The sequence below is a fragment of the Oncorhynchus masou genome, unplaced genomic scaffold (genome assembly GCF_036934945.1).
Source record: "Oncorhynchus masou masou isolate Uvic2021 unplaced genomic scaffold, UVic_Omas_1.1 unplaced_scaffold_2156, whole genome shotgun sequence".
In the NCBI taxonomy this organism is placed as follows: Eukaryota; Metazoa; Chordata; class Actinopteri; order Salmoniformes; family Salmonidae; genus Oncorhynchus; species Oncorhynchus masou.
In genome coordinates this window covers 57721-83687 of record NW_027008633.1, presented here as the reverse complement: position 1 = coordinate 83687, position 25967 = coordinate 57721, and the positions used below count along the sequence as shown (strand labels likewise).

The 25967-nt window shown below is 40.7% G+C and overlaps 1 protein-coding gene, 1 long non-coding RNA gene and 1 pseudogene across 3 annotated transcripts in view; all 3 read left to right on the top strand.

Annotated features, from left to right (window-relative positions):
• The first annotated feature begins 2747 nt into the window (after positions 1–2747).
• LOC135533012 (cytochrome P450 2K1-like) lies at positions 2748–8787 on the top strand. Its single transcript, XM_064960417.1, has 7 exons — positions 2748–2913; positions 3073–3222; positions 3324–3484; positions 3646–3825; positions 5867–6008; positions 6897–7223; positions 7429–8787. Exons 1-7 carry the CDS (start codon positions 2877–2879, stop codon positions 7614–7616), a joined length of 1185 nt encoding a protein of 394 aa, XP_064816489.1. The 5' UTR covers positions 2748–2876; the 3' UTR covers positions 7617–8787.
• Positions 8788–10282: 1495 nt separating this feature from the next.
• Positions 10283–19340, top strand: LOC135533010 (cytochrome P450 2K4-like; annotated as a pseudogene).
• A 1869-nt stretch (positions 19341–21209) lies between these two features.
• Positions 21210–25967, top strand: part of LOC135533013 (uncharacterized) — a 59786-nt gene continuing 55028 nt past the window's right edge. The window contains exons 1-2 of one of the 2 annotated variants that reach the window (XR_010454431.1): positions 21210–21457; positions 21698–21788. This is a non-coding gene — a long non-coding RNA (uncharacterized LOC135533013). The remainder of the gene's footprint in view (positions 21458–21697; positions 21789–25967) is intronic. The other variant, XR_010454430.1, reaches the window with a different exon arrangement.

Genomic DNA, 25967 nt, shown 5'->3' with positions numbered 1-25967 from the left:
TCAGGGCCTAACATAACGACAACTCAGAGTATGCTATTCTGTTCTTCTGAAATAGACTACATTTCTTCATACATGTTTCTAAAATAAATAATGGATTTATTGTGATGGTGTAAGCTATATTAAATGGATTTATTAGACTTTTTAAAATGTGGATATTCCGAAGGTCTGTATCGGTGACTTGTAGGCTATGCGTGGAAGCCAGGAGATGGTAAATGTGCTTATGTTAATTAACGGTTAATTACCGTGAGACCAGCAGTTACTTGCTTGAGAATCACAGGCTCTTTCATGACCACAGCCCTAACTAGGACTTACAGTATGTTGGGTCTGTCTTCGCAGAATTCACAGCATATCCCCTTTGCCTTGGGAAAGCTGATTTTTGTATCACTGCATTCCTAATGCGGTGGTTGCCTGGGAAGCTATGCATGGAAGCTATGCAGACCGAGTAGATGTTTAATTTTCTAAAATGTCTCATTACAGCTTGATGATAGTGGGAAGACAAAAGGAGATGGAAAGTGAAATAATCATAATAATACCTCCCCACCATTATGATTAGCCCCAATGACAAGCTACATCAACTGTAGGACAACCCACACAATGGAATAGAAGAATATGGTTGTCATTGGTAAATTACAAGTACTATACACAGTGGCACAACTTTCACTGGGGATGGGGGGAAACTATGCCTTCACACAGCCTGTCAGCATGATCTGTTGTGTTTGTGCAGTCCTAAATCCAGTCAGATGAACACTCCAAACAGCCTACCGACAACTGAGGCATCCGCATGGTCCTAAAGGACGTTGGCACGTTAAAAAAATCACATTTCAATTATAAAGCTGGGGGGACAAAAATACAATTTCATAATGTGGGGGACGTATCTGAAATTGCATTTTTGTTCCCCAGTTTTATCATTGGAATGTGATCAAATTGTGGCAACTGTGTGCTTTAGGGCCATGCGAACACCTCATAGTTGTCGGGAAGGCTGTTTGGAGTGTTCATCTGACTGGATTTAGGACCTTGTGGATACCACAGAGTGAGCTAACAGGCTGTGTGAAGGCAAAACTTCTGGAAGGCTGGCTGGACCAGCACGGGAGAGTTGAGCACAATTCAATCAGTGTGTATGTGTTCCGCTCTTTCATCGAGTTGTAAAAGGAAGCAGAACAGAAAATGGCTACTTTAGTTGACTGATATAGCTGGCAAGGTAACTGCTGTATAACTTTACAGAAAAAATGAACTAATGTTTATTCGCAGTGCTGGGCTAGTATTGTAACTGACATGTAACGTTGTCTAATGTTTCATCCCCTCTCGATTGAGGTGAATGAATAAGCTACGCTAGTGAGTAGCTACCACCGCCAGGTCAGCTCCAGTCTCCGAGTTATCTGGCAGTTGCGAGATGAGAGTAATAATAACCATCTAACCGCAGTGAGTTGTATTAGTCAGTATGGCAATGTAACGGTATTGATCTGTCAGTTTCCCTTGCTAGTTCCCTACTTTTCACACTGACACAGTCATAAATAGCTCTAAAGTTACAGGCTTCACTGTCATGGTGCACAGTAGAGGTCTGCGCAGGACTGATTCTGAATCCTGATTCTAAATCCTGCTCCCGCTCTTCCACCCGCTACCGCAAGAACTGGTCCCAAACCTAACCGAAGTCCCGCAATGTTATTTAGGCTTATGTGAAGCAGCTCATTAGCCAGCCATGGTCCCAGCTATTTTGCGCCCTATAGGCAATATCAAATGCGCAAAAATAACTTGAGACATGGGCTAAATTAGCTGAGATTCTCACATGGTCCTTTCTATTACTGGGCTATATTAGGAAATATGCTAGATGAAACTTGCACTTTCTCTTGAGCTATTTTTATAGCCTACCTTTTAGGAGTGAGAAGATTTTCAGACTGAGAAATATGGGTGATCAATATTTAGCCCTATTTCTAGGCAATGTAGTAAACTCTAGCCTAATCATAGGCCTATTTAGGAAATGTATTCAATTGGAAAGATAACTCCCCTGTGCTTCTCCGACCACGTATACATAGGCTATAGTCTACTCTGTTTAGTTGAGATCTCGAAAGGTACTGCTACTGAACTGGAAGCAGCAAGAATGATGACGGCGACACTTGACGTTTAGCATAGTCCTATAGGTTAGCCTACCTTTTAGGAGCACAATTTGCAGGCATAGACAAATAAATGGCTATTCAATACTGAAGACCCATTGAATGTTTTCCCCAATTGATAAAGCAACTTCGCTCGAATGTGCACTGCAATGTCGATCGTTTTGTCTTCATTATTTGATAAACAACGTTAAATTAACACTATGACATCCGGCATGCTGGTAAGTAGCTTGCTAGCTAAAAACCACAACGCACGAAAAGGGGTTAGTTATCAGTATCGTTCTGCTTGAGCTATTTTACAGTTTGTAAACAAAGATGTATGATAGATTTAAAGTGTAACATATTTAAACAGGTTAAGATTATAAGAGCTACCATTGGTGTTTTTAAAATGGTCGGTTTTACCTGAAATTTAATAAAGCCAGAAGTAATGCCTGCCTCATGAATCCAAGTATTTGACTTGGGGGGGAAGGGACCAGTAACATTATCAGCTTTTCCAATGTACAAGCTACAGTACTTTTTCATTCTTGGGTCAAACTGCGATGATCTGGTTACATCCTAATATCATCTAATTTTATGGAAAACATGATTGTCACTGTCCGGGACCTTTAATAAACCATGCATTTAGTCTTATTTTATGTTCTACAGCTGTCCAAGACATATGGGTCTATTTTCACGGTTCATTTTGGACCCACAAAAGTGGTCATCCTGGCAGGATACAAGACTGTCAAGCAGGCGCTGGTCAACCATGCAGAGGAGTTTGGGGACAGGGGCATGCTTCCTGTGTTGTATGATTTCACCAATGGACATGGTAATGTAGTATATGTGAAACTTGTAATCCCGGTTAACTGTTGCATTCGACAATATTCTGTCAAGCAAGCATATTTGGAGCTATAAATATGTGACAAATATATGATTCTCTCCTGACATGATTAGTTCCTGACACCTGCACAATATTACTTTTAAACAGGTATTCTGTTTGGCAATGGAGACTCTTGGAAAGAAATGAGGCGCTTTGCCCTGACAAACCTTAGAGACTTCGGGATGGGCAAGAAAGGGAGTGAGGAGAAAATCTTAGAGGAAATTCATTACCTGATTGAAGTGTTGGAAAAACATGAGGGTAAGAATTCGTAGGTCTGATTTTGAAAACCAAAAAAAGGATTACATAAAAAAAATCTTTAGGTTTTCTAATTTAATTTCTGATCTTGATCTTTTTAATAGGTAAAGCATTTGACACAACCCAGCCATTGAGTTATGCTGTCGCCAACGTAATCTCCAACATTGTGTACGGCAGCAGGTTTGAATACTCTGACTCCAAGTTCCGAGCCACAGTGGATCGAGCCAATGAGAACCTACGAATTGCAGGCTCCGTTTCAGTTCAGGTACTGTACTATGTGCTCATGATGTTTACTTTGCCATTGTGAAAAACAAACTGGTCACACTTGACTAAACCAGGAAAATGTAATAGTTATTCAAATTTGTACTGGGCTACTGGAATAATAGAGGGTAATTCATGCTTAACTTTTTGTTTACGGGGAGATAGTTGTACAACATGTTCCCCTGGCTGGGCCCTTGGCTGAAAAGCAGGAAGCTTTTGTTGAAGAATATTGAGAACAATAAGAAGGAGATGGAGGAGCTGGTGCGGGGGCTGAAGGAGACTCTCAACCCTCAGATGTGTAGAGGCTTTGTGGACTCGTTCCTCGTCCGAAAGCAGACCCTGGAGGTATGAAATCTCACTACAGTTAAAAACATCTCAATTAAAAACAAGATAACTCATGTAAAATATACGGTGTCCGTAAAATATATAGGTTCAGAACGTTTGTGAAACAGCACAGTTAGAAATATATGGCAAATATAAATCAAGCTGAATGGTCTTCAGAGATAGATGGGTGGGGTTGAGGGTAGCTGAAGGATGGGAATACATACAAACAAAAGATAACTATTGTACAGTGGGGCAAAAAAGTATTTAGTCAGCCACCAATGGTGCAAGTTCTCCCACTTAAAAAGATGAGGCCTGTAATTTTCATCTTAGGTACACTTCAACTATGACAGACAAAATTAGAAAAAAAATCCAGAAAATCACATTGTAGGATTTTTAATGAATTTATTTGCAAATTATGGTAAAAAAATAAGTATTTGGTCACCTACAAACAAGCAAGATTTCTGGTTCTCTCAGACCTGTAACTTCTTCTTTAAGAGGCTCCTCTGTCCTCCACTCTTTACCTGTATTAATGGCACCTGTATGAACTTGTTATCAGTATAAGAGACACCTGTCCACAACCTCAAACAGTCACACTCCAAACTCCACTATGGCCAAGACCAAAGAGCTGTCAAAGGACACCAGAAACAAAATTGTAGACCTGCACCAGACTGGGAAGACTGAATCTGCAATAGGTAAGCAGCTTGGTTTGAATAAATCAACTGTGGGAGCAATTATTAGGAAATGGAAGACATACAAGACCACTGATAATCTCCCTCGATCTGGGGCTCCACGCAAGATCTCACCCCGTGGGGTCAAAATGATCACAAGAACGGTGAGCAAAAATCCCAGAACCACACAGGGGGACCTAGTGAATGACCTGCAGAGAGCTGGGACCAAAGTAACAAAGCCTACCATCAGTAACACATTACGCCGCCAGGGACTCAAATCCTGCAGTGCCAGACGTGTCCCCCTGCTTAAGCCAGTACATGTCCAGGCCCGTTTGAAGTTTGCTAGAGAGCATTTGGATGATCCAGAAGAAGCTTGGGAGAACGTCATATGGTCAGATGAAACCAAAATATAACTTTTTGGTGAAAACTCAACTCGTCGTGTTTGGAGGACAAAGAATGCCGAATTGCATCCAAAGAACACCATACCTACTGTGAAGCATGGGGGTGGAAACATCATGCTTTGGGGCTGTTTTTCTGCAACGGGACCAGGATGACTGATCCGTGTAAAGGAAAGAATGAATGGGGCCATGTATCATGAGATTTTGAGTGAAAACCTCCTTCCATCAGCAAGGGCATTGAAGATGAAACGTGGCTGGGTCTTTCAGCAAGACAATGATCCCAAACACACCGCCCGGGCAACGAAGGAGCAGCTTCGTAAGAAGCATTTCAAGGTCCTGGAGTGGCCTAGCCAGTCTCCAGATCTCAACCCCATAGAAAATCTTTGGAGGGAGTTGAAAGTCCGTATTGCCCAACAGCAGCCCCAAAACATCACTGCTCTAGAGGAGATCTGCATGGAGGAATGGGCCAAAATACCAGCAACAGTGTGTGAAAACCTTGTGAAGACTTACAGAAAATGTTTGACCTCTGTCATTGCCAACAAAGGGTATATAACAAAGTATTGAGAAACTTTTGTTATTGACCAAATACGTATTTTCCACCATAATTTGCAAATAAATTCATTAAATCCTACTGTGTGATTTTCTTATTTTGTTTTCTTATTTTGTCTGTCATAGTTGAAGTGTACCTATGATGACAATTACAGGCCTCTCATCTTTTTAAGTGGGAGAACTTGCACAACATGTGATTATCTACAACTCTGAGCAAGGTTTGAGAAGTTATGGTTTTAGTCAAATATTATCTCTTGTGGTCAATTTGCAGTCTACAAATGTATATGTAATTATATTCCAGCCATCCGCTTAGGGGAATTAAAATAAATAAATAAATAAATATACGCCTGCAGGTGAATCTAGTTGATGATCCCTGGTCTATGCCATGGAAACAAATATTTTCTCCCCTTTTAAAATGCTTTTTCTGTGTTTTTCTGTATGTATCAGGAATTTGGCAACAAGAACTCTCACTACCATGACAACAACCTGATATCCTCTATGAGAAACATGTTTTCTAATGGTACTAACACCACAGGGACAACACTACGCTGGGCTTTGATGCTAATGGCCAAGTACCCTCTTATACAGGGTAAGTATCAATGTGCACACACACACCGTTGCTACAAGTGATTGTAGTAATGCCATACAATCAAGGTTTTACTTGCTGTGAACATTTCCCACTTGAACCACAGGCCAGTTTAGTTTGTTTCAATTGCTTGAACACTGAATGAAGCTGTAGTCCACATGAATGAAACAACCGGTTATATATATATATATATATATATATATATATGTGTGTGTGTGTATATGTGTGTGTGTATATGTGTATATATATGTATGTATGCTCCCATTATTAAGCCCACCTGGACTTCATCACCACCCTGATTACTCTCCCTCCTTAGTCCTCACCCACCCCAGTCATCGTACTGGTTCTGTTTTCATGTCCTGGTGCCTATCTTGTTTTGTATTCACTATGTTGGTTATTTTTAAACTCACCATCTGCACCTGACTTGGTGTTACAGTTAGTATTTGTTGAGACATTATGCAATGAATGTTGAGATTACCATCTTGTTCTATGACAAATTATGCTGTTTTGATAGTTTATTTAGTGACAGGTTTTGATCGGGTTAGTGCATTTTGCCAGGGAAATGTGGTGTTTTGGCAAACACTTTTTTGTTTGCATTATCCCTGTTTTGAGGGAAGTGTTCAAACAATCCAGAAACTAACAGTTTTGTTGGACATGATCTACACAATTTACTTATTGTGTAGCTGTTGACTACAAAAAGGTGTAATGCATTAAGTGAGAACATTGAACTGTGCAGAAAATGTAACTGCTTTGGTACGTAGGTTAAGGTATCATTCCCAGCTTAATTCAGTTATCAAGCCATCTTGTAAAAATTATAAAATGTCCAGGGTAAAGATTAAGATGACATTTTCTGAGGGTAGTAACTTTGGTCCTCCCTCCTTTCTGTCTCAGACCGGGTCCTGGAGGAGATCAGCAGCGTTATAGGAAGTCGTCAGCCCTTGGTAGAGGACAGGAAGAACCTGCCCTACACTGATGCAGTGATCCATGAGACCCAGAGACTGGCCAACGTTTTACCCATTGCCATCCCCCACACCACCAGCCGAGACATCACCTTCCAGGGATATTTCATCAAGAAGGGGACGCTTGTGTTTCCTCTACTGACGTCTGTCCTACAAGACGGAAGCGAATGGGAGAGCCCACACACCTTTAACCCCGCCCACTTTCTGGATGAGGAAGGTCGATTCACCAAGAGGGATGCCTTCATGCCCTTCTCTGCAGGTGAGGTCCACTGTTTCTGTATCCATACTGACTGGGTAAGTGAATCCTTCTATGGTACTCTAAAATGAAGAGTTTGGGGAATTGCTTTGACCCAGAGAGTTTATGGTATAAAATGTGTGTACAATTTGACATATTTATATGTGAACTATAGGAATCTATGTAAACATAATTGTTATGTTGTCTACCTCATTTTATCTTCTTCCAGGTCGTAGGGTGTGTCTGGGGGAGGGTCTGGCCAGGATGGCGCTCTTCCTCTTCTTCACCTCCCTCCTGCAGCGCTTTCGTTTCTCTCCTCCTCCTGGAGTAACAGAGGATGATCTGGACCTCACACCATCCGTGGGGTTCACCCTCCACCCTTCACCTCACCAGCTGTGTGCTGTGAGCCGGGTCTGAGATGAGTCTGGGCCTAATGTATATTATACATGGATTAGAACAAATGCTCCACTTTAGACAAACATGCTGAAATGGCTTTCCTCACCGGCTGTGCTGTGAACCAGGTCTGAGATGAGACCAGTCCCTCAATGGTTTTGGTTTAATTTGATGGCTCTACAATCCAACAAAGTAATTGATTGATACAAAGCACTGCTATTATGTATGTACAGAATGCAATTGTTTTTGTTTGCTGTCCTGCCTTGTCTGGGACTGGGCAGCTGTTGCTAAGTAAAGTCAATCATGTTTCTAGCTAATGTTATCAGTAGTTGATATCTATACCTACCCTTGTGGGCATGTTTTTATGTGACTAGCAAACATACTTAGCCAGATCTGCTAGCTAGAACAATGACTAACCATAAGCTAGCTAGCTCCAGCAGGAGTGGAAGTTCGGCTGCCTACTTTCACTCCATGAGCGGTTCTAGTTATGGAAGGAGACTTGAAACAAAGAAAGACTGCATTGACACAGGAAACCCAATTTGGATCTTTTTCCACTGTTTAGTCTTTTGACTTACCATATCAGCACTTTTGCCTACAATTGGACAAACGACCAGAATTGGGCTGCCTGTGTAAAAGCAGCCAAAATGTCTCACTTAAAGTGAAGTTGTTAAACAAACTGTTCGCTAGCTGGTGGCTAGTTTAAGCTACTCATTGTCCATTGATATTAGCTAGTGGTTAGCTACAGTATATATATTTGGGCACGAAAATCCATTTTATTGCACCTTTAAGCTTTCTTGTCCTATTCAAACGGGCCAACCACAGGTACATAACGCTAAAAGTGTCTGTTATTGTTAACAGCTAGATGATTGCCTCTGCTAAGCTTGATTACACCCCAAAGATAAATAAGCTAAAACGTAGGCTTCTGATTAGCCTTTGACTATTTGATTAGTAGCGTGTCAGAGGGCTCCATATGTATTGCTAATTCATAATACAGTTGATGAGTGTGCTTGACATCGGCACCAGTTCGTCAAATTCTGGTCCATTTAGTTAACTTGGAGTCGGGGTTTGGAATAGAATAGAATTTGAATTATTGTCTGTGCTCAGTGGGAACCAATCACTGTGCAGCAATGAAAAATGTTAAACTTGTAGATTTCACCAAAACTTTTAATAAAGTCTTAAAGTGGAACTGACAGTATTTTAGCAACATGAAATTGTATTAACATCTGTTCATATACACCCCCAGGAAGAATATGACATCTTTTCGTTTATATCTTCAGACAAGTGAGCACTTAGATATGGTCATTTTCATCATAAATTCATAAAATGTTTGGGAATGACGTATAGTAAGGCATTTGTATGAATTCTATAGCAATATAAAGCGGCCGTGCATTTGCACAATGAATAGACACTGCGTTAACAGAGCAAATTAAATGTAACCATACTTTAAAAGTAATATATTTAAGTAATAAGGCATGGGGAGTTTGCTATATGACCAATATACCATGGCTAAGGGCTGTTCTTAGGCACGACGCATCACGGAGTGCATGAACATAGTCCTTAGCCATGATATATTGGCCATATACCACAAACCCTAAGGTGCCTTCTTGCTATTATTAACTGGTTACCAGTGTAATTAGAGCAGTAAAAATACATGTTTTGTCATACCCATGGTATACGGTCTGATATACCACGGCTGTCAGCCAATCGGCATTCAGGGCTCGAACCACCCAGTTTATAACATCAATTATACTATTTATTTGCTGAGGGTGATTCTTTGATCCACCTCTACACAGACGACACCATTCTGCATACATTTCCCCTTTGGACACTTAACAAACCTCCAAATGAGCTTCAAAGCCATACAACACTCCTTCCGTGGCAACCAACTGCTCTTATGCTAGTAAAATGAAATGCATGCCCTTCAACCGACCAGCATCACTACTCTGGACGGTTCTGACTTAGAATATGTGGACAACTATAAATACCTAGATGTCAGGCTAGACTTTAAACTCTCCTTCCAGACTCACATTAAGCATCCCCAATCCAAAGTTAAATCTGGAATTGGCTTCCTTTTTCGCAACAAAGCCTCCTTCACTCATGCTGCTCAACATACCCTCGTAAAACTGACTATCCTACCGATCCTTGACTTCGGCGATGTCATTTATAAAATAGCCTCCAACACTCTACTCAAACTACATCCAGTTTGCTATCACAGTGACATCCGTTTTGTCACCAAAGCCCTTTATACTACCCACCACTGCGACCTGTATGCTTTGGCTGGTCCTCACTACATATTAGTTGCCAAACCCATGGCTCCAGATCATCAACAAGTCTTTGCTAGGTAAAGATCTGCCTTATCTCAGCTCACTGGTCACCATAGCAACACCCACTCGTAGCACACTCTCCTGTAGGTATATTTCACTGGTCATCCACAAGGCCAACACTGGCTGCACTTGAACTGCATTTGAAAATTCTATCTAATTTAATTAATTTTGATACCTCCTTTGCTTTCTCATTTTTGGCCTTCCTCTTTTGGGCTCCACTTTTGTGTTGATCCATTGTGTCACGTTCGTTGTAACGAGGAGACCAAGGCGCAACGTGATGAGAATACATTCCTCTTTTATTAAAGGACGGAACACTGAAAGAAAAAACAATCAAACAAACGTGGAGCTATAAACACTAGTGCTGACATGCAACTACACATAGGCAATAACCCACAGGTAAACCAAGGATTATGGCTACCGAAATATGGTTCCCAATCAGAGACAACGATAAACAGCTGCCTCTGACTGAGAACCAATCTCGACAACCATAGACATATAAACCCCTAGACTAGAAAACCCCGAGACATACAAAAAACCCTAGACAGGGGAAACACACATACCACCCTCGTCACACCCTGACCTAACCAAAATAATAAAGAAAACAAAGATAACTAAAGTCAGGGCGTGACACATTGCTGATCTTTATACCTGTCATTTTCAATTCTCGACTTTCTCTCAATTGTTTTTTTTTTGGCTGTTGTCTCTTGTTAGCTAGCTCAACTGTTGCTTAAAACGATGACAGAAACAACAACGCTTTGGAGAGTATTTACACAATGAATCCCAGAATGCATTTCATTATCTTAACATTGAATAATATGAGTTATTTAGCTAATTAATTAGATTTGTCATCAATACACACTAAAATATCATACTGACTTATGTCGTGGCAAAAATCATTTTATTGGTGAAACCATCAGTGGGATCATTTATCATATAATCTAGATTAAAGAAAGATCTTGTTGTCAAGTCATAGACATGATGGACCCGCGTCAACAATTAATACTTGGGCGTGGTGGGGAGGTATTCAGATCCGGGCCCATGTATGTTGCAGGCCTGGTGCGACACACCGGCTGAAGCTACACCACTGGCCACCAGTCTGCTTTCAGTTGTCTGTCACCTTCAGGTATGTGGATGATCAGGGCTTTATTCAGGAACGTTTCTTGGGCTACTTTGATGTGTCAAGTGGGCGAGATGCGCAGTCTGTGTTTGACTTCATGAATTTTGAGATGTCTGAGTTTAACTTCATAGAGAAACTCGTCCAAACCTACAATGGTGCAGCTGTCATGGAACATACCTGCTATTTGGATTTACAGCTATGTCCCCTCGTTCCCTGATTTATGAGGTGATGACTACTCCACTCCACTACCATTGTTAACTTTCTCCTGACATGAACTGAAGCCACATCTCATTGTGCCCGCTCATCCACTGGTGCATTGAATGTTTCCCTTCCAAGCACTGTGAGTACCCCTATCAATTTCCTCTCATTACTGTATGTAGAGTCAATCGCATACACAATCACATTATTACACACTTTTTACTCCTTGCTTGGACTACCTCATTCTTAGCTCTTTTGTCTAACTGTGTGTAGTGTCTTGTGTTCTTGTTTTTTCTCTTCCCAGTCAAATCCTATCCTGCACTGGTCAAGCCTCTGAACACCTCAACTCATGCCACATACCCTCATACAATCACTGATGTGATCCCATTCCAACACTGTAAGTATCCCTCTCATTCCCCGTAATATTGTACTATAAATGTCTTTATTACATTGATGATTTTTGAAACACACTTTGGTCTCCATGCATTCTGCACCTATACTGTGGGTCTCCCATCCTCCTCAACTTTTCAAGTCACCACCCTCCACTGGTGCCATGGGATGATTAGTGACCACAGAGAGTCAGGATACACATTTAACGTCCCATCCGAATGACTGCACCCTACACAGGGCAACGTCCCCAATTACTGGCCTGTTACATATTTCTTTAGACCAGAGGAATGGGTGCCCCCTTTTATTTACTTTTTTATTTCACCTTTATTTAACCAGGTAGGCTAGTTGAGAACAAGTTCTCATTTAAAACTGCAACCTGACCAAGATAAAGCATAGCAGTGTGAACAGACAACACAGAGTTACATATGGAGTAAACGATGGAGTAAACGATTAACAAGTCAATAATAGACTAATAGACTAATAGAGATACTGGTGTGTAAAAGAGCAGAAAAGTAAATAAATATAAACAGTATGGGGATGAGGTAGGTAAATTGGGTGGGCTATTTACCAATAGACTATGTACAGCTGCAGCGATCGGTTAGCTGCTCAGATAGCACATGTTTGAAGTTGGTGAGGGAGAAAAGTCTCCAACTTCAGTGATTTTTGCAATTCGTTCCTGTCACAGGCAGCAGAGAACTGTAACGAAAGGCGGCCAAATGAGGTGTTGGCTTTAGGGATGATCAGTGAGATACACCTGCTGGAGCGCGTGCTACGGGTGGGTGTTGCCATCGTGACCAGTGAACTGAGATAAGGCGGAGCTTTACCTAGCATGGACTTGTAGATGACCTGGAGCCAGTGGGTCTGGCGACGAATATGTAGCGAGGGTCAGCCGACTAGAGCATACAGGTCGCAGTGGTGGGTGGTATAAGGTGCTTTAGTAACAAAACGGATGGCACTGTGATAAACTGCATCCAGTTTGCTGAGTAGAGTATTGGAAGCTATTTTGTAGATGACATCGCCGAAGTCGAGGATCGGTAGGATAGTCAGTTTTACTAGGGTAAGTTTGGCGGCGTGAGTGAAGGAGGCTTTGTTGCGGAATAGAAAGCCGACTCTAGATTTGATTTTAGATTGGAGATGTTTGATATGAGTCTGGAAGGAGAGTTTACAGTCTAGCCAGACACCTAGGTACTTATAGATGTCCACATATTCTAGGTCGGAACCATCCAGGGTGGTGATGCTCGTCGGGCGTGCGGGTGCAGGCAGTGAATGGTTGAAAAGCATGCATTTGGTTTTAGGCCATGGAAGGAGTGTTGTACTGGCCCTCTAACACCACTTCCAACATAATCTTGGCCATTATATTTGGCAGCACGTTTGAATACACTGACCCCCTATTTACAGGCATGGCGATTAGGGCCAATGAGACTTTACAGGCTGCGCATCAATTCAGGTACATTCTGCTCATTCAGTCCACTCTGTTTTTACTCTACTTTCTCAATAGAGAATGACAGTCTTGGTGCAATCAATATAACTAGGAAATAAAACACTAGTTAGACAGGTGCTTCTAGCCAAAACATCAAGCTCCATTTGGAAAAGACATGAGTCAACCATAGAGTTGGATAGAGGGCTCTTCTTTGCCATAATGGCTTGCCACAAAGCCTGTTTTAGCATGGGTAATGCCATTGAGGACATTCACCCTTTTGAAGTAGTCATGTGGGTGGAACTTGCTATGGGTTAGGAGGGATCACAGAATTCTATTCATGTCAGCAGGAGGGATCAGCCAACTAATTATACTACTGAGCAAACATTCCATAACTGCAGGTAACAGTAAATCACCAACCTTGGCGTTCATACAACACACTCCAGATGGCAGTATTAAAAAAAAAATGTAACCTTTATTTTACTAGGCAAGTCAGTTAATAACAAATTCTTATTTACAATGTCAGCCTAGAGGAACAGTGGGTTAACTGCCTTGATCAGGAGCAGAATGACATTTTTACCTTGTCAGTTTGGGGATTCGTTCCAACAACCATTCATTTACTGGCCCAACGCTCTAACCACTAGGCTACCTGCTGCCCCTTACAGTTTCTTACTGACTGTCAATAAACGTTTGAATTAAAATGACTACTTTAAAATAGTGAAAATCCTCAATGGCATTGCCCATGCTGAAACAGGCTTTGTAGCATGTGAGCCGTCTATGGAGCCAACTGAATCAGAGTAAAACTTCCTGTTTCTTTTGCAAGTACCATTTTCCTGGTCCTAGAGTCATGAAATGTTCAGAATACATCAAGGGGAGTTACTGCTTTCAATAAATGTAAAACAATTTGGCAAAACTTGTTAAGAGATTTATCAGGCATGACAATATTCTGTATTTCCATGTAGTAATACTTATATACATGCACTAATAGTATACAATGCCCTCATAACTATTAGGACAGTGAAGCATGTTTTCCTTCTTTTGGCTCAAAAGTTTGGATTTTAAATAAATTACTATGAGGTTAAAGTGCAGACTGTCAGCCTTTAATTTGAGGGTATTTTTTATTAATATCAGGTCAATAGTTTAGAAATTACAGCACTTTTTGTAACCATTTTAGGGGACCAAAGGTATTGCGACAAATTCACGTCTGTGTATTAAAGTCAAATATTTGGTCCCATATTCATAGCACACAATGACTACATCAAGCTTGTGACTCTAAACACTTGTTGGATGCATTTGCTGTTTGTTTTGGTTGTGCTTCAGATTATGTTGTGCCCAATAGAAATGAATAGTAAATCATGTATTGTGTCACTTTTATTGTAAATAACAATAGAATATATTTCTAAACACTTCTACATTAATTGTGGATGCTATCATGATAACGGATAGTCCTGGAGTATTGAGTCATAAGAAGAAAAAATGCTTCATTGTCCCAATAATTACAGAGGGCACTGCTTAAGAAATGTATACAAGCAGATGTTTGCATAAAGTTTTATGCTATTCTATATGTGTATGTCCTGATTGATGTACAACATGGTTCTATACACCTTCCTTCATAGCTACCGTGCTACACCACACTGCTCAATGGGGGTGGCTCCAGCTAATGTTCTGTTCGGCAGGCCAATGAGGATTAAGCTGCCTGGGCCCCCCATCAGGCGACAGCTGGATGACACTGCGAAGTGCTGACGCTGCAGCCAAACAGAAGATGAAAGAGCATGCCGACAAGACATCCCATGCCATCCACACTGAAAGTGGGGGACACAGTTCTCTGTCCTCAAAGAAAGGAAGGGAAACTGCCAACTCCATTCAATCCAAGACCACACCAGGGGATCGCTGTCAAAACACCTATGGTCACAACAATCATGTCGTTACCAGAACAGACCTCCCACCGGATATAGAATGGGGGCAATACTGAGAGTGACATGGACTGGAGTGTAGGTGAGGAAGAAGAAGCCTGTGCTCCCCGAAAACCCTCATCCCCAGTCAGAAGATACCCTCTCAGCAAGAACGGGTCAAACAGCACACTTATCGAACTTTAAAAAGTAAACACAGATTGGTTGTCAGTTCCACCATTGAAAATACTAATAGTGTAGTTGATGTTTTCTGCCCAAAGGAAAGGAGGTTTGTAATGTTCATGATATTACCTGCCTGTTAGGTGTTGATGGTATTTACTTCAGACATGGAGAAACAGGAATGTAGTTATACAGGGGAAGTGTGGGAAGCACAATGGAGATTCTTTATCCAAGATCTAGTAAAGACGTTCTGCATAATAATCAACCTGGATTCATTCCTCATTTAAACATTACAGGCCCGTGGTTGTACACAGATATGAAAAATGAATTCATGAGTTTCTAGTCGATAGACCAAATGGTTGAAGAGAAAAGCGTAATTAATGAAAAAAAAAAGCATCCAATCAACCATGGCGTTATTTTAAATTAACTTTGCATCTCTTCCAACTATTGACTTTTACAACTACCACTAGTTTGGGGCCAAAACATTAACAAAGACATATTAGTAAAATAAATAAGTGTTTAAAAATAAACATATTTCATACTGTAACTCTCATATTAAACACCAATGTTATTCACTAACTTGATGGTTTGTAATTAGGATTATGTTTTACAGCTTTGTCATTCATTTTCTTCATAAACTTATTTACATGTGATAAGGTCACACCGAGGGCCAGAGAATGCCTGTGATGATCTGAAGTACCCCGTAAGGCCACTAGATGTCATCTGATACAATTTCTAAAAAACATTGAAAGCTACCAAAATTCTGGTAGTTTAATGGTAAACTTTGAAAGTCTCCATTAATATACTCTCCCCTACTGACTATATAAAAATATTTTGAATGAAATATTGCTACTGCCATTAGTCTGTGGTTCATAAGAGATCTTGATTCCTGTACAATGTCACTCAACTACTCCAACAGAACAGTATTGTTTCACTGTACATTTCTATAGGGATTCGGTTTGCCAATGGAGAGTCATGGAAAGAGATGAGGCGCTTTACCCTGACAAACCTTAGAGACTTTGGGATGGGCAAGAAAGGGAGTGAGGAGAAAATCTTAGAGGAAATCCCCTACCTGATTGAAGTGTTGGAAAAACATGAGGGTAAGCGTGTGTAGTTCTGATATCAAAACAAGTCTAAGGGCACAATTCATTCATATTGCGGAAGTTCAGCATTACAGCATGAATTCAATTTAAAGTCAATGTTCCCACTTTAGCACAAGCAGAGACTGCATTCATGGTAAACAACGCATGTGTTGGCTCAAATGGAAATGACCTTAACATTTCTATCGTGCAATCTTCTCCGTCTTTCTCATATCCATTCTGTTGTTGGTCTTTGTCACAGGTAAGGCATTGCATTTGACACAACCAAGCCAATGAATTACGCAGTGTCCAACATCATCTGCAACATTGTGTATGACAGCAGGTTTGAATACTCTGATACCCAGTTCCGAGGCATGGTGGATCGAGCCAATGAGACCATCCAACTTTTAGGCTCTGTTTCAATACAGGTACCGTGCTTATAATCATGATTACTTGAACCATGACAGACTGGTCACACTAGAATAGATTATTCAAATTATAGTATAGAGAATAAATCAAAGTAAATTATTGCTTACATTTTTGTTGATGGGGAAATAGTTGTACAACATGTTTTCATGGCTCGGCCCATTGTTGAAGACCAGGATGCTTGTCATGAAAAATTTCATCAAGAAGAAGGAGATGGGGGAGCTGGTGAGGGGACTGAAGGAGACTGAACCCTCAGATGTGGGGAGGCTTTGTGGACTCGTTCCTCGTCCGAAAGCAGACCCTGGAGGTATGAAGACTTATTACAGTTAAAAACATGTAATGTCTTGGAATGAATAACTAGGAACAAGGAATACCTAGGATAGGATAAAGTAATCCTTCTCACCCCCCCCCCCCCCTTAAATGATTTAGATGCACTATTGTAAAGTGGCTGTTCCACTGGATGTCAGAAGGTGAATTCACCAATTTGTAAGTCGCTCTGGATAAGAGCGTCTGCTAAATGACTTAAATGTAAATGTAAATGTAGGAGAGTCCGGTGGTAGCTGTTCTTGTTTACTGAAACATGACCTGTGTAAGCAATCAGGCAAATGGAGTCTCACTATCATGAAAACAACCTGATATCTTCTGTCACCAACCTATTTGGTGCTGGTACTGACACCACCGGGACGACCCTGAGCTGGGGTCTGCTGCTAATGGCCAAGTACCCCCACATACAGGTTAAGAATTTATATAAACACACACAGAGACAGAGACTAAACATTAAAGCACTCATGGTGTTACAAGTTGTAAACATTGGCAAATGGCCAACTTAAACCTAGATTTGGATTTGTGGGTTAATCAAGATTAAAGGTTGACTAAGGTTTAACTTCCACTGTAGTAACTCCAATACCTCCCTCCTTTCTGTCTCAGACCGGATCCAGGAGGAGATCAGCAGGGTTACAGGAAGTCGTCAGCCCTTGGTAGAGGACAAGAAGAACCTCCGCTTCACTGATGCAGTGATCCATGAGACCCAGAGACTGCCCAACATTGTACCCATGTCCATCCCTCACACCACCAGCCGAGATGTTACCTTCCAGGAATACTTCATCAAAAAGGTCAGATACGTGGATGTCTAAATCAGATGTTTGAAATAATTCTGCCTGAAATTATTGCAATCCACTCCTTTTTAAGTGTGCACTTCATTTATTAACCTGTTGATGCTCTGGGGGCGCTATTTCATTTTTTGATGAAAAACGGTCCCGTTTTAAACAAGATATTTTGTCACAAAAAGATGCTCGACTATGCATATAATTGATAGCTTTCGAAAGAAAACACTCTGACGTGTCCAGAACTACCAAGATATTTTCTGTGCGTGCCCTAGAACGTGAGCTTCAGGCAAAACCAAGATGAGACGGCATCCAGGAAATGAGCAGGATTTTTGAGGCTCTGTTTTCCATTGTCTCCTTATATGGCTGTGAATGCGAGAGGAGTGAGTCAACCCTTGCTGTCGTTTCCCCAAGGTGTCTGCAGCATTGTGACGTATTTGTAGGCAGATCATTGGAAGATTGACCATAAGAGACCACATTTACCAGGTGTCCGCCTGGTGTCCTGCGCCGAAATTGGTGCGCAAAAGTCAGCTGCCAGTATTTTTCCATGGGATTCAGAGAGGAAAGCAAGCTTCCACGAACGATATATCAATGAAGAGATATGTGAAAAACACCTTGAGGATTGATTCCAAACAACATTTGCCATGTTTCGGTCGATATTATGTAGTTAATTCGGAAAAAGTTTTACGTTGTAGGTGACTGAATTTTCGGTTCGTTTCAGTAGCCAGATGCAATGTAGAAAACGGAACGATTTCTCCTACACACAGACGCTTTCAGGAAAAACTGCGCATTTGGTATGTAACTGAGAGTCTCCTCATTGAAAACATCAGAAGCTCTTCAAAGGTAAATGATTTTATTTATTTGGTTATCTGGTTTTTGTGAAAATGTTGCGTGCTAAATGCTACTCAAAATGCTATGCTAGCTTTGCATACTCTTACACAAATTAGTCAATTTCTATGGTTCAAAAGCATATTTTGAAAATCTGAGATGACAGTGTTGTTAAGAAAAGGCTAAGATTGAGAGCAGACGCATTATTTTCATTTTATTTGCGATTTTCAGAAATCGTTAACGTTGCGTTATGCTAATAAGCCTGAGGCTTTAGTCACGATCCCGGATCCGGGATGGGGAGTTCCAAGAGGTTTTAAACAAAGTTTCATTACTTTTACTCTGAATATAAGTGTCTTATGCTTCACTCTCACTGCAGGTGGCGTCTGTGATTCCTTTATTGATGTCCGTCCTACAGGACAATAGCGAATGGAAGAGCCTCCACTCCTTTAACCCCTCCCACTTTCTGGATGAGCAGTGACGATTCGTCAACAGGGATGCCTTCATGGCCTTTTCTGCAGGTATATCAACTTCATCATTTAGTGAATTATTTCATTGCAAGATGTAGAGAAATTGTGGTAGCCTCTTGGACAGACTTCATGCTATTTCTTTGGTCTCTCGCATGTCTGGGGGAGGGTCTGGGCAGGATGAAGCTCTTCCTCTTCTTCACCTCCCTCCTGCAGCGCTTTAGTTTCTCTCCAACTCCTGGAGTAACAGAGGATGATCTGGACCTCACACCATCCGTGGGGTTCACCCTCCACCCTTCACCTCACCAGCTGTGTGCTGTGAGCCGGGTCTGAGATGAGTCTGGACCAATGTACAGTATATTACACACTGTTTAGAACAACTTCTTTGCTTTAGCCAAACAAAGGGCTATGCTGAATTTTTAAAAACATGGTGTTGTGAATTATCTGTAAGTCACTTTGGACAAAAGCATCTGCAAAATGACATGATTGTATACTGAAGAAATACCTTGCTTGGTACAGTAAATGTGTGTGTACTTTTTGCATCGCAACACCGGCGAGGAAGATGAATCAGATGTTTAAGTCTTATTATAGAGAACAAACCATTTCCTACTAATATATATATTTAATATATATATATTTAAAAAAAATGTGGGTATCTTAAAACGTGTATATTTGTGATAGTGGATTTTCCCGTAGTGATATCGGTGTAACAGGTTTGTCCAGTTAGGGTAAGGAGGACCAATAGAAGCACTCAACCTTTCTTTATGTAGGGACCTTTAGACTGCATAAAACAACCAATACCTTTTACACAGAAACACAGAGACTGGTGTTATCAGCTGTAAATGTTGCCAAAGGGCCAACCTGAAGCACAGGTTATTGACCCAAGCTAAAGATCATTCTCTCTAATCCTGTGTTTGGTTTACATGTGTTTGTTAACGATTAATGAATTAAAATAAAATGTATCTAGTTCTAAACTGAACTGGTGCTCCTGCATTCCTGGAAAAGCAAACTTAGCCAAGACAACACTAACAAAAACAAAATAGGAATTAAAAAAGATTACAATGGAATTTAAAATAAATAAAGTTGTTAAAATTTGCCTGGGCATTGTCGTAGAAAATCAGATCAAATACAACGCATTACAGAACTTGTGAAGTCAATTCGGCTTTTTAATACAAGAGTATAGCAAGCCGGGATGGTCCGCGGAACACACTCCACTTTCCAGAGCCCCGGCTCCAGTATTCATCCACATATTGCATATGAGCCCAGCCCAAATGCAAATAAAGTTACATTCCAATCCGTGCATCCCGCTTGTTCAGCTCAGTAACGCCCATACCTGCTTTCCGTCAGATTATAATGATAAGACCCTTGCTTTGTTCCTGCATTTAGCTAAAAGCATTCTTTTGTTTGTGTATTATCTAAGATCAGCAGACTATGTGTCTCCTCAGTTTCTAGCGTGTCCACCTATACTAAAAATACTATACATTCCTCTATTTTACAACCCTATGTTTTGGCTCAGCACTTAGCTAAAAGCATTCTTTTGTTTGTGTATTATCTAAGATCAGCATACTATGTGTCTCCTCAGTTTCTAGCGTCTCTACGTCCTACAAATATGCGAACTATGTCTATTGGTCATCAGTTAGTCATTTGACTGACCCCCTCCTTTGTATATCCCTCTGGCCTTGGTATGTCCAGCTATTCTGTCACCTATGTGTCCTTCTCTTCATGTAGTCTGGTTTTAATGGTCAGCTATTCTGTACATCTTATGCATTTGTCTATGTGTTATATTTGCTCCCACAGCATCAGAGGCCCATGTTGTCCAAAGGTGGGGAGGTGATAACTAATGTTTGGAAACTGTTGTCTGCCTCTGAGTAACTTGCCTGTCCAACCCAAATCTAAGAGACTGTGTGTAGTTTGAATCAGAGCTCTCTGTTGTCTTTGGTACACACTTGTAGGGTGGTGTGGGAGGAACCCTGTGACATCAGAAACAAATGTACCCTAGCTATTGCATAATCCCCCCATCAGTTTGTTCATTACAGATAGGCTTTTAATGAAGCTTTTCTTGTCTATTTAATGAAAAAAGCATCTAATTAACATGCACAGATGCAGAAGACTAGGGAGGTAAGGCAATAAATAGGCCATAGAGGTGAAATAATTACAATTTAGCATTAACACAGGAGTGATAGATGTGCAGATGATGATGTGCAAGTGGAGATACTGGGGTGCCAAAGAGCAGAGGGATAAGTAACAATATGGGGATGAGGTAGTGGGGTGTGCTGTTTACAGATTGGCTGTGTACGTTCAGGCACAGTGATTGGTAAAGGAAGTGTTGGCTTTGGGGATGACCAGTGAAATATACCTGCTGGAGCGCTTGCTACCGGTGGGTGTTGCATACACACCCACACACAGGTCCAGAGGAAGAGAGACAGAGAGAGCCTGAGATTTCATTAAAGGTAAATTACATTTTAAAACCCTTCATTTCCTCAAAAATGTTACTACCAGCATTTAAACACATTACTATTGTTAAAAGTTACTATGCAATATTAAGCTCTACCTCAAATGTTTTCTTACTAAACATTTATATAAATCCTACATATTAGAACACAATACTACATTTTAATAGCCTTTAAATGTTTATGTATAATTGTTTTTGAACTCTATTCATATAAATAATGCCTTTGCGCCTTGATCAGGGCTTCCAAATCCACAGCTCGTAACTTGATGCAACCAGAGGGCAGAGGAAGAGAGACAGAAGACCAGAGGAAGAGCTGTCATTAGTTGAAGGTAAATACAGTACATGCTTCTTTTTAAAACCCTTTATTTTGTCCTGCAAAATGTTACTACCCCCATTTAAACATATTACTATTATTATTATGTTGTAGGAAAGATTCTAAATCTGTTTTGTTCATAGAAATAATGTTTCGAGTAAGTTTCTCTCTGCGTGTAACCTAGCACACTGCCTCTCACACACACACGAAAACATTTTTTGAGGGAGAAACATAGGTCCAGAGGAAGAGAGAGAGAGCCTGAGATTTCATTAAAGGTTAATTTTTTAACCCTTTATGTCTTAAAAAATGTTACTACCCCCAATTAAACGTATTACTATTATTATTTTGTTGTAGAAACGATTCTAAATGTATTTGTCTTAGAAAGAACGTCTTGGGGCCTGGCTCTCTCTCTCTCTGAACGTAAGCCCACAGCTTGTAACCGGACACCAGCCATGCAGCCAGGTCTCACACACCCCAAGGGGGAGACAGAATTTAATTTATTGAAGGCAAATCACAATGCACCTAGAATTGGTCTAGGATACGTGCTTTCTGTAGTTTTCTATGGTTTATCAGTCATAGGACAAGTCCAACACTTAGTTATACTCAGGCAGACCTACCCGGAAAATACTTTTTCATTTTACAAGGGGTCACAAGCTCCCTCCATAAGTTAACGACAAAACTTTACCAACTGTTTCAAATGGTCAAACTCAGGCCTCCCCATTCTCTACATAAATACCCAGCTGTTTCAATGTTTACACTCAGGCCTCCCCATTCACTACATAAATACCCAACTGTTTAAATGGTCAAACTCAGGCCTCCCCCATTCACTACATAAATACCCAGCTGTTTCAATGTTTACACTCTGGCCTCCCCCATTCACTACATAAATACCCAGCTGTTTAAAATTGTCAAACTCAGGCCTCCATTCACAACATGAATTCCCAAATGTTTCAGATGTTCAAACACATTCAACAGTTCAACAAGGTCACTACACATCAATCATCAGGACATTTCGATTACAAAAATATGCTTTACTTCAAAGAAACAGTTGCACGATCATGTTACATAAGCACTCACTCGTTAGCATGAGAACATCCGGACAGTATTTCCATAGTGTGAGAACATCCGGACAGTATTTCCATAGCGTGAGAACATCCGGACAGTATTTCCATAGCGTGAGAACATCCGGACAGGATTTCCATAGCGTGAGAACATCCGGACAGGATTTCCATAGCGTGAGAACATCCGGACAGGATTTCCATAGTGTGAGAACATCCGGACAGGATTTCCATAGTGTGAGAACATCCGGACAGGATTTCCATAGCGTGAGAACATCTGGACAGTATTTCCATAGTGTGAGAACATCCGGACAGGATTTCCATAGTGTGAGAACATCCGGACAGGATTTCCATAGTGTGAGAACATCCGGACAGGATTTCCATAGTGTGAGAACATCCGGACAGGATTTCCATAGTGTGAGAACATCCGGACAGGATGTCCATAAAAGGGCATAAACAAGTGACACTAAAAATAGATCACTTTTTGACACATGCCGTTTACTATATTCTCTCTGACAGCATATAACAATTAGGTCTACATAGATTTCTTATAGTTGACATATCAATAGGTGTCAAATTGTACACACATTTCTATAACAAACTATACCATCAACTCTCTGGGTCATGTATCTATATTTGTCACAGTCCCGTCCATCCTCTCAACTCTCTCTCGGCCAAAGTAATGAGCACAGTAGATTATCTGATTGAGTTAATTGCTGAATGATAGTGTAAATTAAGAAACAAACATTGGAATTGCCTGCAGAGCAGGGCATGAAGGCATCCATCTTGACAAATCGACCTTTCTCATCCAGAAAGTGGGCGGGGTAAAGGTGTGTGAGCTCTCCCATTCACTACCGTCTTGTAGGACAAAAGTCAGTCGAGGAAACAAGCGTCCCCTTCTTGATGAAGTGGAAGATGATGCCCTGGAAGGTGATGTCTCGCCTAGAGGTGTGAGGGATGGCCATGGGTAAAATGTTGGCTAGTCTCTGGGTCTCAATGATCACTGTATCAGTGTAGGGCAGGTTCTTCCTGTCCTCTACCAAGGGCTGACAACTTCCTATGACGCTACTGATCTCCTCCTGGACCCTGTCTGTAAAATAAAGGAAGAGGAAGGGCCAAAATGACTACCTTCAGAGAACATTTACCCTGGACCTTTCTCAAATGCTTGAACACTTTTCTCGAACCAGGATTTCCCGTTCCAAAACAGTTTTGCTTGGGTAAAACGCAGGTGGCAATTGGCCAATGTTAACAACAGGAAGTAAAATGTTGATTATCTTTCATTACCTTAATCAACTGCACTGCCTGTGTGTGGATGTCTGTGTGCACATTGATACTTACCCTGTATAAGGGGGTTCTTGGTAATTAACATCAAAACAATAGTTTTAGTATAACAATAGTTATTTCTCAATACCCACTGAACCCCTAGACCACAGGTGTCAACTCATTCCACAGAGGGCTGAGTGTCTGCACGTTTTTGCTTCTCCCTTGTACTTAATTGATGAATTAAGATCACTAATTAGTAAGGAACTTCCCACACCTGGTTGTTTAGGGCTTAATTGGAAGGAAAAACCTAAAACCTGCAGACAATAGGCCCTCCAATGAATGAGTTTGACACCCCTGCCCTAGATGCAAGTTATTAATTTCAATCATTGTAACCCTTGTATTATCAAAAAGGTTATACACAGTTGAAGTTCTGGTTCTCCTTCAGCCCACACACCAGCTCCCTCATTTCCTTCTTGTTGTCAATATTCTTTAACAAAAGCTACTTGGTTTTCAACCGAAGGCTCAGCCATGGGAACATGTTGTACAACTATATTCCCATAAACAAAAAGTAAAGCATGAATTTAGCCTACAACAAATTGAATATTTATTTTATTTTCCTGGTTTAGTCAAGTGTGAACAGTTTGGCATTATTCTCTAAGAGTGAGAAACAAAGTAAACATCATGTACCTGCATTGAAACAGAGCAACTAATTCTGAAGTTCTCATTGGCTTGGGTCTTGGGGTCAGTGTATTCAAACCTGCTGCTATAAACAATGTTTGAGATTACATTGGAGACAGCATAATTCAATGGCTGAGTTGTCAAATGCTTTACCTGTCATAAAGCCCAACAGAAAGAGAACTAGCAAAACTAAGAACATGTATATATTTGTTATCTTATTTGGGAATTCATTTTTTTTTACCCTCATGTTAGTTCTAACAATTAAATAAGGTAGTGAATTTCCTCCTCACTTCCTTTCTTGCCCATGCCAAAGTCTAAGGTTCGCTACGGAAAAGCATATCGTCTCTTTCCATGAGTCTCCATTGACAAACAGAATACCTGTAGAAAAGCATATCGTCTCTTTCCATGAGTCTCCATTGACAAACAGAATACCTGTAGAAAAGCATATCGTCTCTTTCCATGAGTCTCCATTGACAAACAGAATACCTGTAGAAAAGCATATCGTCTCTTTCCATGAGTCTCCATTGACAAACAGAATACCTGTAGAAAAGCATATCGTCTCTTTCCATGAGTCTCCATTGACAAACAGAATACCTGTAGAAAAGCATATCGTCTCTTTCCATGAGTCTCCATTGACAAACAGAATACCTGTAGAAAAGCATATTGTGCAGGTGTCAGGAAGGAATCATGCTATGAGAGAATAATATCTTTGTCAAATATTAGGGTCTGGAGTTACAGCACCAACTATGCCTGCTTGACAGACCATTGTGTAGAATACAACAGTTAACTGGATTACAAGTTTGACTTATTCAACATTACCATGTCCACTGGTGAAATCTTAGAACACAGACGGCATTCCCCTTGTCCCCAAACTCCTCTGCATGGTTGACCAGCACGATCTTGTATCCTGCCAGAACAACCACTTTCTTGGGTCCAAAGTGAATCATAGATGGAGCCATATTTATTGGATAGCTGGAGGGATAAAGCATACAGATAAAGTCTACCTAAAGATACTGGTGTACCGGACAGCCGCACAATAAAAATGGCAGTAAATTGAACTCTTGTTGAAGAAAATTTAACTTTGCCACAGATAACATTTGTTCCCAGTCTAAAGAGAGTAAACTACTCTGGTCATTTCTTTCAGAGATGTATATGTTAAATGTTTTGTTGATATTTAACTCTGCGTCATTGCATTT

What these genes read in the sequence shown, in the direction of transcription:
- LOC135533012 (XM_064960417.1), top strand. Translation starts at nt 2,877, where the DNA reads ATGCTTCCTGTGTTGTATGATTTCACCAATGGACATG. An exon ending in TGATTTCACCAATGGACATG is followed by an intron (nt 2,914 to 3,072) that starts GTAATGTAGTAT and finishes ACTTTTAAACAG; the next exon opens with GTATTCTGTTTGGCAATGGA. An exon ending in TCCGAAAGCAGACCCTGGAG is followed by an intron (nt 3,826 to 5,866) that starts GTATGAAATCTC and finishes TGTATGTATCAG; the next exon opens with GAATTTGGCAACAAGAACTC.